The 12235-nt window shown below is 43.8% G+C and overlaps 1 protein-coding gene across 1 annotated transcript in view; it reads right to left on the bottom strand.

Annotated features, from left to right (window-relative positions):
- Window positions 1–722: 722 nt before the first annotated feature.
- Window positions 723–12235, bottom strand: part of AFF2 (AF4/FMR2 family member 2) — a gene marked incomplete at its 5' end in the record, with an annotated part of 92341 nt that continues 80828 nt past the window's right edge. The window contains 3 exons of the mRNA XM_018044732.1: window positions 723–1012; window positions 5277–5467; window positions 11709–11761. Coding sequence (XP_017900221.1) covers window positions 891–1012; window positions 5277–5467; window positions 11709–11761 — 366 coding nt within the window. The remainder of the gene's footprint in view (window positions 1013–5276; window positions 5468–11708; window positions 11762–12235) is intronic.

The raw sequence follows: 12235 nt of genomic DNA, 5'->3' as shown, positions 1-12235 counted from the left end.
ACACAAAGAGAATCACGGGTGAGGATTTACGCTTCAAATCATGGAGTTCAAAATGACTTATGCCAGCTGATGCCTTAAAGTTGTTGATATAAATGTTGCCACTTCTTCTCAACCTTGACATTTTTCAAACAGGGAATCAGGAAAGGGATACTAACTAAAAAGTCCTCTGGCTGCATGCCAGAGTACTATTCCAGAGTGGCATTGCTGTGCTCATGAATTTTCTTAACACTCTTGACTTTCTGATGTTGCTAAAATATCTAACCAGTGGGTTTCAACAGTGAAAATTCTCATCTGAAAACTGAGTCTGTGGGAATCACAAAAGTTTAACAATGGATTCTGAAATACGTTCTTATCTGGACAGAACAGCACAGTTTGGGGAATGGCTACTGCTGAAAATTTGAATCTTTGCAGGTTCTCTGTGTCTGCGTTCATACATAGACATATACATGACATATGACATATATATATATATACACACACACATACACACACACACACACATATATATATATGTATATATATATATATATGACATTTTGTTTCACTTCTCAGGAACCTGTTCTCACAATTTCTTTCCATTCTTTCTTTTGGGTAGTGTGGGCCTAAAAAAATACTATAGGGACTGTCATTCCATCAAGCACAAAAGGATGGTGGGATCTGTGAAATGCATAGAAAATACAGAAAAATGACTAAGTGATAAAAGATACACTGCTCTCAAGGTGTAGTGTCCACTTACAATGACTTCTGTTTTTCACAGATATCAAAAGAAGCATCAAAACAAACATAATCAAAGAGAACTTTCCCAAATGAGTGGAGTTCCACCAGTGCCCATCGGCGCTCTGGTAGAGGTAGCGTGGTGGGTGGCAAGGCTGGAGATGGGGGCGCAGCCACTACAACAAGTGGGCGTCGATGCGCAGCCAGCACAGTCCCTGGCGAACGTAGCGGACAAGGTTGGTCATGCTGCTGTGCTGCGTCAGGGGCCCCATCAACGTGTCCAGATCGCCAAAGAATTCTGAAAACAGAGCAGACCTTAGTCAGGCCTTTAAATGACAGTAGGGCCATAAGCAGCACCCCAAGCACGCGGGCATTGGAAGAGTTATTCTTGGTTCATTCATTCATTCATTCATTAGACATCAATTTCCAGAGTACCTACAAGGTGATCCAAACTTCATATGGATATTAAGCACTATAGTTTTAATCTTTTGTTAGCTCCCCAAATTCCATAGCATAAATCATGTCTGTATTACTGTGATTAAGAAAACACAAATTCACTCAAATCTGTTAATTCATAGCAAGTTTTTTTTCAAATTACTATACATTTTCTTAGACTGTGACCTCTAAAAATACATTACAATCCTGTGGAGGTTTGTGAGACACACACACACATATCACAATATGAATATATTACACAAAATATATTTGTCTATATATTTACATATATGTTTATAGAAACATATATAATATTTATAAATTGAAAATCTACACATAAAGTTATGTATCTAAATATATTTTATAAAAATATTGAATTTATATTTTATGTATTATAACTTTATAGTTAGAAAGGTGTCTTTATACAGAAAATGGTATATGATTCCAAGCTGTTTCTCATTCTCTGTGTTATGCAATTGAAAATACTCTCTTTTCCTTTTGTGTAAATGAAATGCCTTCACTGATGTTTCTTGGCTTGATGTAGATATAACCAGTGAGCCTGGACCACCGTTAGCACCATCGGTATCTAAGGCCAAGCCACTGGCTAGGAGGCATCTGACTTGGTTCATCTTATTCCTTTAGGGAAGGAAAATAACCTGTAAGGATCTGTCACACAGCATGTCCCCAGGCCCCCTGGGACATGGATGGTAAGAGTGCCTTGCTGATTCCCCGCCAGCTGACTCAGGCAAGGAACAGCACTGAGCACCCCCTACCACTAAGCAGTGAGACCAGAGTCTCAGACTGTCTGCTTTGGGGTAGGATGGAGGAGTATATCGGAAAAATTCTTTGATGTTCAGAAACCAGCTAGGCTTCCCCTCTGTATGTCTGAATTGATTGGACTGGCACTGTATTGATCTCCATGAGAAGCAGGCTCTTGTCCATGACAAAATGGCTCCTATGCTGGCTGGGCGTGAGGTATCTTTGTGGAGGGAGAGGGAGGAGGTGTTGCAGACTACCCTCAAGTGGTTGTGATGGTCTCCTGCCTTCTTGTAAAGCAATTTCCATGCATGGGTTATGTGTGCTTGATTGCTTAGCAGATGGTGTTTCACTAAACAATGCATTGATTTTTCATGTTATATATAACATATGGGCTCCTTCTCCATGTATCAGGTTCATTTGATTATGTGATACTGTTTAACCTGTACGATGTAATAAAAGTAATTTCTGCTGATAAAGGAATGAATTATTTTGGGCATTGAAAATACTTTCTTCTGTAATACAATATTAAGGGAATGTTAAAGGACCCAGTTGCTGTCGAATGAATGTGAATGAGATGTCCCTTGGATATTCCACCCACAGCCCATGGTGGCGTTCTTAACTAGGTACCCAGGTCACCACTTTAATAAGTGCTTCAAGTAGGCAGCTGGGAAGATAGGGAACTGGGCTTCTAGAACAAAGGCCAGAGGGCAGAATCAGCCCTATTGGCCCATTTTCTGCAATGAGCCATCTGCAGCTATACTGGCACACAGAGAGGGGGGCAGGGGTGGAGACCTTCCACTGGAACAGCCAACCTCAGCAATTTCCACTGCATGACTGCATGGGAAAAGGTGCACATACATGGTGGTCTCTGGGTGGAGGGAAAGTTTCACTCAAAAAAAAAGTGCCTCGGTTTCCCCATATCTATGGGGACAAGACAGGTGTGGGAAGAGTCCCTCACTCTGAGCAGCTCAGAAATGACAAAGTGTGTGAAACTCAAGGCGGCAAAAAGAAGATTCCAAACTAAGTCCTCTGTCCAGGTCCCTGAACAGCCTCTGGACCACGCCAGCAGGGTGCAGTGCATTTCTGCTGGTGGAGTGACAGAATCATGTTGACTCAGTAGTAGGCAGGGACTTGAACAACTCCCTGACACAGGGGCTGAGGACAAGATGAGTACCATCTCACTCAAACATCAGCCCAGCCACTACAGAGCTCCTGGAAAGGTCTGCAGTAAATTTAGAAGGAGTTACTTTACCAGATTTGAAAATGTATGCAGTTATGAAGGAAATCCATAAATACTGAACTGCCCTCCAGTTGCCAGTACAACATAAGACAGAGAAGAGTGGAGGCAGATAAGCTAGGCAAGACTTGAGATGCTTATGCCTTCATGATTAATTCTAGAACTCATGGATTGGCCTGCTTGTCTGGGCCAGTTGTCTTTGGATTTCAAGTTAAGAACTGTCTCTTACTCGGATAACTGAGAACTCACTGAAGGTTTCTGAGGATGCATGATTAATTCTGCCCTCTAGATGGGCAGTGCATCCTGTAGGTTAACAGTTCAGACTCTGAAATCTGACAGTTCTCCACTGAATTTATGCTTTCAATATGATGAGCTGTGATATCATGGGAGAATTTCTGACCCTCATTGGGCCTCAGTTTCTACATCTAGGAAATGGGGATAAATGAGATGACAAATGATAAAACAAAGAGTACAGCGCCTGGCATATAGAAATTGCTGCATGAACACACAGAACCAACACATGCAAATAACCCCAGGACTCAGTGTTAATAGTTGGGTCGAGGGTTGAAGTCCCAAATTATGGAATATGCTTTGATAGCCACAGAATCTGAATTATATGTCATCATATGGGATAAGGAAAGAGAAAGAAATATTTGTAGGATTTCTACCTTGCACCTAATATTTTATGCTAGGTGATTGACAAATCTTGTTTTATTTCACCCATCTCTTATCATTCTTGTGGGCAGTTTCATTGTCATCCTGTCTTCGTTATATCCGTTATAGAAATGGAAGCTAGGGAGTAGCTCACAGATTTCAGTAACTGTCTGAGGTCACCCAGCCAGTAACTGACACGATTCAAGCTAAAATGATTAGGCTTCAAAATCTGCACCCTTTCTAGTTCTGTGGGACTGTTTCCCAGCCTGCTGAGTGATCCCACAGTAGAGATGCAGCCAGGAGAAAGGGCCAGTAACTCATAGGAACTTCCCTCTGCATCTCAGTGGCCTGCAGCCCCAGCCTGATTCCATGAAATCCATGTTACTGGCCTGGACCTAAGCCCACTCCGTGCAGCTTGTACCATGTCATGTCCTGGCAGGAGCCAGCAGCGTGTGTGGGCCATGAATTTTTGTCTGTATCTGGCCAGATGTTTCTGTTGCTCTAAAACTCGGCTCACCTCTTTGCAATCTGATCTGAAAGACCCACATCTGTCTCCACCTTAACTACAGTGGGTCTTTCACTAACTGCTGCTCCAGAATCATCAAAGTCCACTGAATGGCCAGGGCCAAAGTATGATTTCTTTGAACTTCCTATCTTCATTAGGATAGTGAGACTTCAGGGTGAACCTGGGTGGCAGCTAAGGTCACAGATGCAGCATGAGTGGTGGAGGACCACTGACTCACCCTCTGGTGAAGCAGGGTCCTCCCTGCATTTATTTTGCAGCAAACCTCATGTGTTCTCACGAATGGGGCCCTGATCCTTCGTCCCAAGTGTCAGTGGGTGAAAGACACTAGCTGAGCCTTGACCCTGGTATCTGAATGCAAGCCACATTATCAAGTGCCCTGGAACTGATGATTATTATCTTCAATAATTTTTAAAAAATATATTTTGGCTGCACCATGCAGCATATGGGATCTAGTTCCCTGACCAGGGATTGAACCCGGGCCCCCTGCATTGGAAGCTCAGAGTCTCAACCACTGGACCACCAGGGAAATCCCTGGAGCTGATGAATATAATGAAAGTAGAAGGCCGTGGTGCTACCTCACTTGTCTTAAAGAAACAAAAAAAGCCAATAGTATCTTGATCCCAATTAATTTGCAAATCATTCTTTTTTGCTTTGCTCTGTTTCTCTATGTTGATCTTTATCATTGAGTGAAAATCTGGAAAAGACATTTGACAATACATCATAATTCATGTTACTTTAAGTTTTAAAGGAGAACTCAATTCTAGATCTTTTCACTCTCTTCACAAAAACTGGTCACTGAGTCGACCCTGATCTCACCCTCCCTTCCCTCATCTAGCCTTAGAAATTAGACCAACAGAAAGAGAAGGTCATCATGAGAAACTCAAGCCCTTCAAAGCAGGTTGAATCCACCATGGCCTGTGAGCAACCAGTTGAACAGCCCAGCATACTTACCTTTGTTCTCTCTTGTCAGTTTGTCAGCCATGTCCCAGTGTTCATAGCCCCGTAACACGTTGCTTGTGATGTTGACGTGGCTGGCGGCCATGTGGTGAATGCGCTGTGGGATGGTGACTGGGCCGTTGTTACAGTTCCCCATTGCATTGATGGGAGAGACGTTGTTGAGAGACACTGGGGACGGAGTATTCCTGGGGGATGGGAAGAGACAGGGCTTGTTAGGCTGCTAGGGGGGAGTGACAATAGCATTTGAGCCCTGCCTCTTCATACTGGGGCCTCTTGAGGGTGTGATTTGCCACAGTGAGGCTTGGCATGGTGAACACCTATGAAGCTTACTCTCGCGTCCCACCAGCTCTTCTCAGAGGACACCCTACAGCTTTCACCCACACAGTAGTTTTCCCCCTCCCCACTGTTCCTGCCTCATCAGACCAACCCACCCAGGGCTACAGTGCCAGGCTGTAGAAAGAGCCATCCTTCTCCTTTCCTAACTTTAAACACAGAAGTCTGACTGCCTTTGGCAACCACTGATGACTCTGTGCATGTTGCTACTTTGTTTTAAAATACCAAAGAGAGAGCTGGGTGAATCTTTCTCTGGCATTAATTCTACCCACAAATGTAGCTTTTACTTTGAATACATATAACAAGTCTTTTGATGTTCCAGAGAAAGAATTAGCTCAGAGTTACGATGCTTTCTCTACCTGCTGCCAGAATGGATATTGGCACTTAGAAAAACTTGATGTGCTATATTGGTCTGTTATCAAAATGTTTTGTGGAAACCAGGGTGACAGTTTGTTCCAAATACAGTCACCACAATAAGCAAAGTATGATCCTTAAAAGGCCCCCAAGGAGCAGTAGTAGGGAAGCTGGAAATAAGTAAGATTCTGAATATCACTTTAGGATTCTTTAAGACCTGCTACAGGATGGCTGTTAATTGCTGACAGTTCACCTGCAGACTGGCTTATAAAGAAATGTCTTGGAAATTCCTACTTTGGGCAGTATCATTGTTTGGAGGTAGATTTTTGTTTAATTCTTTAATATCAGTAAGAAGAAGTCCCCTGCTGGCTGCACTTCGCATGGAGGGCAAGGACTTAGGTCATGGACAGTCCCAAAGGCTGGGTTGCTGCCTGTGCCTACCAGCCAGGTCAATACACATCTCAGCTCTCCCCATCTTCTTTCAACCAGGCTTTGAATGCCCAGTATAATGCACACTTTATTATGACTGATCATTTGGGGGAGTAACAGAAATGGGAGAAAGCTGTTTCTGGGACTCCTTCTTCCTCCAAACACACTCCTCCCATCATCAGGAACCTTCTCTCACTCTCCCTCCCCTTTACCAGCCACTTGTTGCCAACTACATTCCAGGGTGGCTGTATTCCTCAGAGCCAACCTGCTCCTAGAACACATGTGCACCCTGACAGGCACCCATAGAGGATTTGGGGGAACAGCTATCACCATGTACCAAAATGCTGAAGTGGGGATGACTCAGTCTGGGAGCAATTGAACTGATACGGTCACCTGAGATTCACACAGGCTGTGCCTCATGAGAGCTTTGGTCCACTTCTACAAACAGAGTATATCTTCTGTTATGTTCTAGTATGAGGGTTAAAGTGAATCCCCACAATTGCTCTGCACTTGTGTGATGTAAGACGGTGTGAAGGTTTGCCTGCTCTGTTTATAATCTCTGAGATGTGTGATACTTCTTGATGTAAAGATTTATTTTCAAGGTAGGGATCGTTAAACTCAGGGACCTGGGCACAGAAGGTTAACATAAAAGCAGTGAATGCTGGACTTTTTTTTTTTTCATGGCAGGTTGGAAATGCTATTATCTAGTCTCTCTCCTCAGAGAAGGCAATGGAACCCCACTCCAGTACTCTTGCCTGGAAAATCCCATGGATGGAGGAGCCTGGTAGGCTGCAGTCCATGGGGTCTCTAGGAGTCGGACACGACTGAGTGACTTCACTTTCACTTTTCACTTTCATGCATTGGAGAAGGAAATGGCAACCCACTCCAGTGTTCTTGCCTGGAGAATCCCAGGGACGGGGGAGCCTGGTGGGCTGACATCTATGAGGTCGCACAGAGTCAGACAGGACTGAAGCAACACAGCAGCAGCAGCAGCAGCAGCAGTCTCTCCCCTGTCCCCACCCCAGTGGTGGTCATTAATCCTTAAATGTCAATTTACAGCAAGAAAGGAAACCGTCCTCATTTGTAATCTCTAGAGAAGATTATAAAGGTGTCAGTGTCACAAACATTGAGACAGGGACCATGTGGTGCTTGAAAAGTTCTGGAATCCCAGGGACCGAGACTCCAGCCTGGGGCTCCTGAGCCCCTCCCCTTGCTGAAGCCTTTATGGACTGCAAGAAACGGCTGGATTCAATGATTTCCAACTCTGCCCAGAAATCCCAAGGGGAATCACATCACCTTTGTTTACCTCTTATTTCCTGAAAAGGCCTTTTCAGTTTATAACATTGAGGAGCTAGTGAGGAGCTTTCTTTCCTTTCCACTTGGTGCTTTCTTTTAAATAATCAGTGGTGGAGGCAAGGAGAATGAGGGCATGGTTTGCCTTTGGCCATGACTGACCTGACATGAGGCTCCGTGAGCTATCTGGTGTGGAGAATGCCTGAACTCCCAGAATACCACATCATACACGTGAAATCCACCAATCCAAGCCCGCCTGAGACAGCGCTCCTCTGGCTGGAAGGGCTGCTGCAGTGCTCCTCTTAGTGTGCCTTCAGCTCCACCTTGGCTCTCCCCACAGTTGGGGCTTCATTCTTGAGCTCTCCCTCTGTGGATCTGCTTCAGATTTTATGCTTTTCTTCATGTCCACGGCACATGGCCATAAGTGTGCACACACCAGCACAGGCTTCCACCACCCATAGCATGAGCACTCTAGATTCCCACCATCCTCTCTTGCCTCCCAGCCACACTCGCCCCCTGCTGCCCCTGGTAGTCACTAGCCACGCCCCTATCTAAGAAGGTGGTGGTGTCTGGCTGCTTGGAATGCACTTCCCCCACGGATCTGCATAGCTCATTCTCTCATCATCCTTCCCTAATGTCCCTATTGAGGATCCTCCTCCAAGCAGCCCTGTCTGTTCCCCTTCCTTGTTTTAATTTCCTCTATGACATTTATCATTTAGCATATTCATTCTTTTTCTACTGTCTTTTTCTTCTGAAAGAATGTGAAATAGACAGGAATCCCTGTCTATTTCATCCAGTGCCATTCCCAGCATATAGAACGGTGCCTGGTATACATAACATGTACTAATACCAGTGAGATAAGTGAATGGAGTGCCTTCCAGCTATCCCTCTGTTGTTATATGGTATCCACTACGTATGAGGTGCTCTGGAGAGGGAAGAAAAATAATGTAGAGCAGCACACGGATAGGGGATAAATACTTTGTAAAGTGCCTGGAAGAGTGTTTCATACACAGTAGGCAGGCAATAAATCTTTGATGAATTAAAGAATGAGCAATTCCTTATTGAAAAGAGCAAACAGTCTAATGGGGAGAAGAATCCATTAATTTCTGGGAAACTAGGATAAGTGCCAAAAGTGACGTGTAGACCAAGAGCTGTGGGAGTTCTAGGGGCAAGATCACTTATGTTTTCCAACTTAAAAAGGTAATAATGATAACAAAACATGGCAGTGGCAGCAACCGCTATTTGTTAAAGTTGCTGTGCACCAAGCATGGTGCTCTGGGCCTCACTGATTTTTATCTCTAAGCCTCATGACAACTCTCTGGGTGAGTTTCTGCTGTCACTGTTTCACAGATAACAAGAGGGCTCAGAAAAGATCAGTTCCTTTTTTGAGAGCCACACAGCAGATGGTCAAAGAGCTGGGATTTGAAAGGTCTGTTTTCCTGCAAAGTCCATTTTCCTTCCATTCTGCTAACTTACCTCCAAGTCCTACCTTCCCTCTACTAGGTTTCCCTTGATGTGGGTGTCCACCTCGAGCCTCACCCTTGAGTCCATGTTGGCTTGTTCCTACCACTCTCCTCGGGCTCTTCCCATGTTTGCACAGGCACAGCCTGCCCTAAGCTTGGGGAGAAGTTTTGCTTGATAGAAATGTTCCCTCCAGTGACAACCAAACTCTTTGCAGTCCTTTTATTGGCCAATGTCCCCAACAAGGGGCAATATTTCTTTTCTTCCGACCTTTTCAATATAGCACCCAAGGCCCCCAGTGTACTGAAACAGCTCTTCTAAAGGCCTCAAATGGCCTTGTTCTTTCCTCCTTTCATAGCCTTCTTTTTTATTCTCTCTGGGTGACATCTGAGACTGCTGCCCCTCCCTTTTTTAGCATCTCCACGATGTGGTTACCATGACACTCTATTGGGACTGAAAGCCCTGGTGCACCTCCTGTTTCTGCATGGCCTGTGAACTACAAATGTTTTGAAAAGATGAACATATGCAATCAATTTGATAAATGAGAATACTATATTTGAACCCAAGAACACAAAATTCTATTTTTGCAAAATTCCTTTCTTTTCCTTAACAGACTTGTATTCTAAAACTGCTATTATATCCTGAATTTCATCAGTAAGATTTTTGTGGAAACTTGTTTTCTCTCATATTCTTTTTACATAACAACCTCAGTTTTTTCTGGACTGGCAAAGCCCCAAATGTGTATTATCTGGCCCTCTGCAGCAAAGATTTGCTGACCCCTGCTCTATCTCGAATAGGTTTTTCTTCTCCTTCCAACTTATTCTTTGCACTGTCTTCACAGTCAGGGTCAGGGGAGGCTTCTTCTGGAAGGATTGTGAGAGGTCTGGTGCAGGGCCAATCATCCTCATCCACTGAGGGATGCAGGCTATAGTGTTGCTAGCAGACAAAGAAGCCCTCCTTGGCCACCCAGGGAGGCCCAAGCTCTCTTTCTCTTGGGTGTCCACAGAACTTTGTTCAGATCTGTCCCCTCCTGCCACTGGACCATGTGCTTCTGGAGTACAGGGAGCCTTTGGCATTCAGTGCATCCCCAGCCTCTCATAGGGAAATGCACCCAAAGTATGTGCTGAATGAATGGGCTGTAACCCCTGGGCAACCGTTTTGAGTCGCCTCATTCAAAAGCTCTCTGACCTACCAAAGGGAGTGTGCTTTCTTCAGATAGAAGCTGCTTTAAAAAATCATTTCAGGAGGCTTTTAATGTGACTTCACAAGCTTAGAATGTGTTTGAGTTCTTTCACTGCAGAATTAAAAAACTTTTTCCCAGTGATTCTTGAATGGGTGCTTACCTGAATTTGCCCTTGCTTTACTCCGTGTTCAGAGAAAACAGCTTTCTCTGGGCCTGCGGTCTCGCTTTTGTCCGTTAATATAAGAGAGAGACCTAATTCAACAATTTAAACGGTACTTCCTTTCAATACAGTAATTGAGTTGGCTCATAGTTTTTAATGGATCTGTTCCCTCATTCTGAATGTTTTTTTTATGATCTTAGAGTTCACAGTTTCACTCCTTTAGGAGTGTGCTTTGTAGATATTTATAAAGCAGCAAAGGAGACTATCTCACTGTTCAAGAAAGTGTTTTGATCAGAGACATAAGAATTTTGAAGTGGTGAAAAATGGGGGGAAAAGCAGCTCTTTTCAAAAGAATACATCTACTGGTGGGAAGTGGGCTTGCAGTGGTCAGAGAGGTATTGGACTCAGGAGAAACGAATGCTCAGGTAAGTTTGGGCACATAGCTAGTTCAGGGCTGAGACAGAACTAGGATTCTGAATTGCCCTCTGAAAAGGAACCTCTCTTCAGAGGAGGCTCCAATGTCATTGGGTCTGGCCTTTCATTGCAGAGAGAAGGGGCTCTCTTAACTTTCATCCTGGGAACTGAGGGCAGCCTTGGGCCTGGGTCAACTGGTTTACCGGCTCCCACCCTGCTGCTGGAGGGCTGAGCTGTTCCAAGCAGATACGGCTCTAAGGACAGCTGTGGAGTGGGTGAGTTCATTGAGCCTCAGGCCGGCAGTATAGTAGATGCTTTTATATTTTAGGGCAGAGTATTTTAGTATTAATATAAAAATCATCGTGAAGGCTCAGATAATTGGCTGACGAAGTGCCTTCACATTTTCAGCACTATTATGCCTTTGGTTTTATTAAAGCACTTACCATATATCAATGAATATTTCATTGGTCTTTCATTACTGAGTGAATCATTGAAAAATCACTGCAGTGGAGGTAACTCTACCCTGCCTCCCCGAAATGGCATGGTGCTTGCCATCTCATTAACTGATATTTTTATGGCCGTCATTTGGCTTAAAGATCAAATAGTGAAAGAAATTTGGAATCACATCATGTTAAAATTTTCTGTCCTACCATTAGCAGAAACCTGACTAGAATTTTGTGTGCACCCAAATTACTATAATCTCAGAATTAACCTTTGTGCCTGGCTTGTCAATACCAAATATTTGGGGTCTATTCAATGACTAATTTTCATGAAAAAGCAATTTTCAGAAGATACTTACTTTCCATTGCCTACCCATGGAGATGGTATCTGAGCGACTTTTGAAGCATTTTGCTAAAAGAGAAAAACAGAGAGGGAAATGAGGACATCTATTTTGTGTTTTATTAATTCAGAAACAGATGGAAGTGTGATTTAGAGTACATTAATATTGATTGCAGCATTTTGGGATGCCTCCTGTTTCGTTAGCAGAGCTGGGATGTATGTGCACGTCAGCACACCATGATGCACACTCGATGAAAATAGCTGGTTAGGATAATTAGTGGGCTCCAATCAGGACCATGAAAGTCACTTGATGAAAGATCTTATATACTAAAAGGCCCAGTGAAATCAGACTCAGTTCTCCAAGAAGTGGTTTAATTATCCTCATCTGAAATTTATTCTGCAAAACAAGCTCTTCAGAGTACAGACAAGCTTTTCACCTTTAGCTCCAGTTGCAAACTTTTTCCCTGGGATGCAAGTTGGCTTGTCATTTCTAAAATCCCAGGAACTGGCCAGAACCAAGCAGCCTTTGTGTGTGTGTCTGTGTAT

This window comes from Capra hircus, unplaced genomic scaffold, assembly GCF_001704415.2.
Source record: "Capra hircus breed San Clemente unplaced genomic scaffold, ASM170441v1, whole genome shotgun sequence".
Classification (NCBI taxonomy): Eukaryota; Metazoa; Chordata; class Mammalia; order Artiodactyla; family Bovidae; genus Capra; species Capra hircus.
This window is presented reverse-complemented; position numbering and strand designations above follow the sequence as displayed.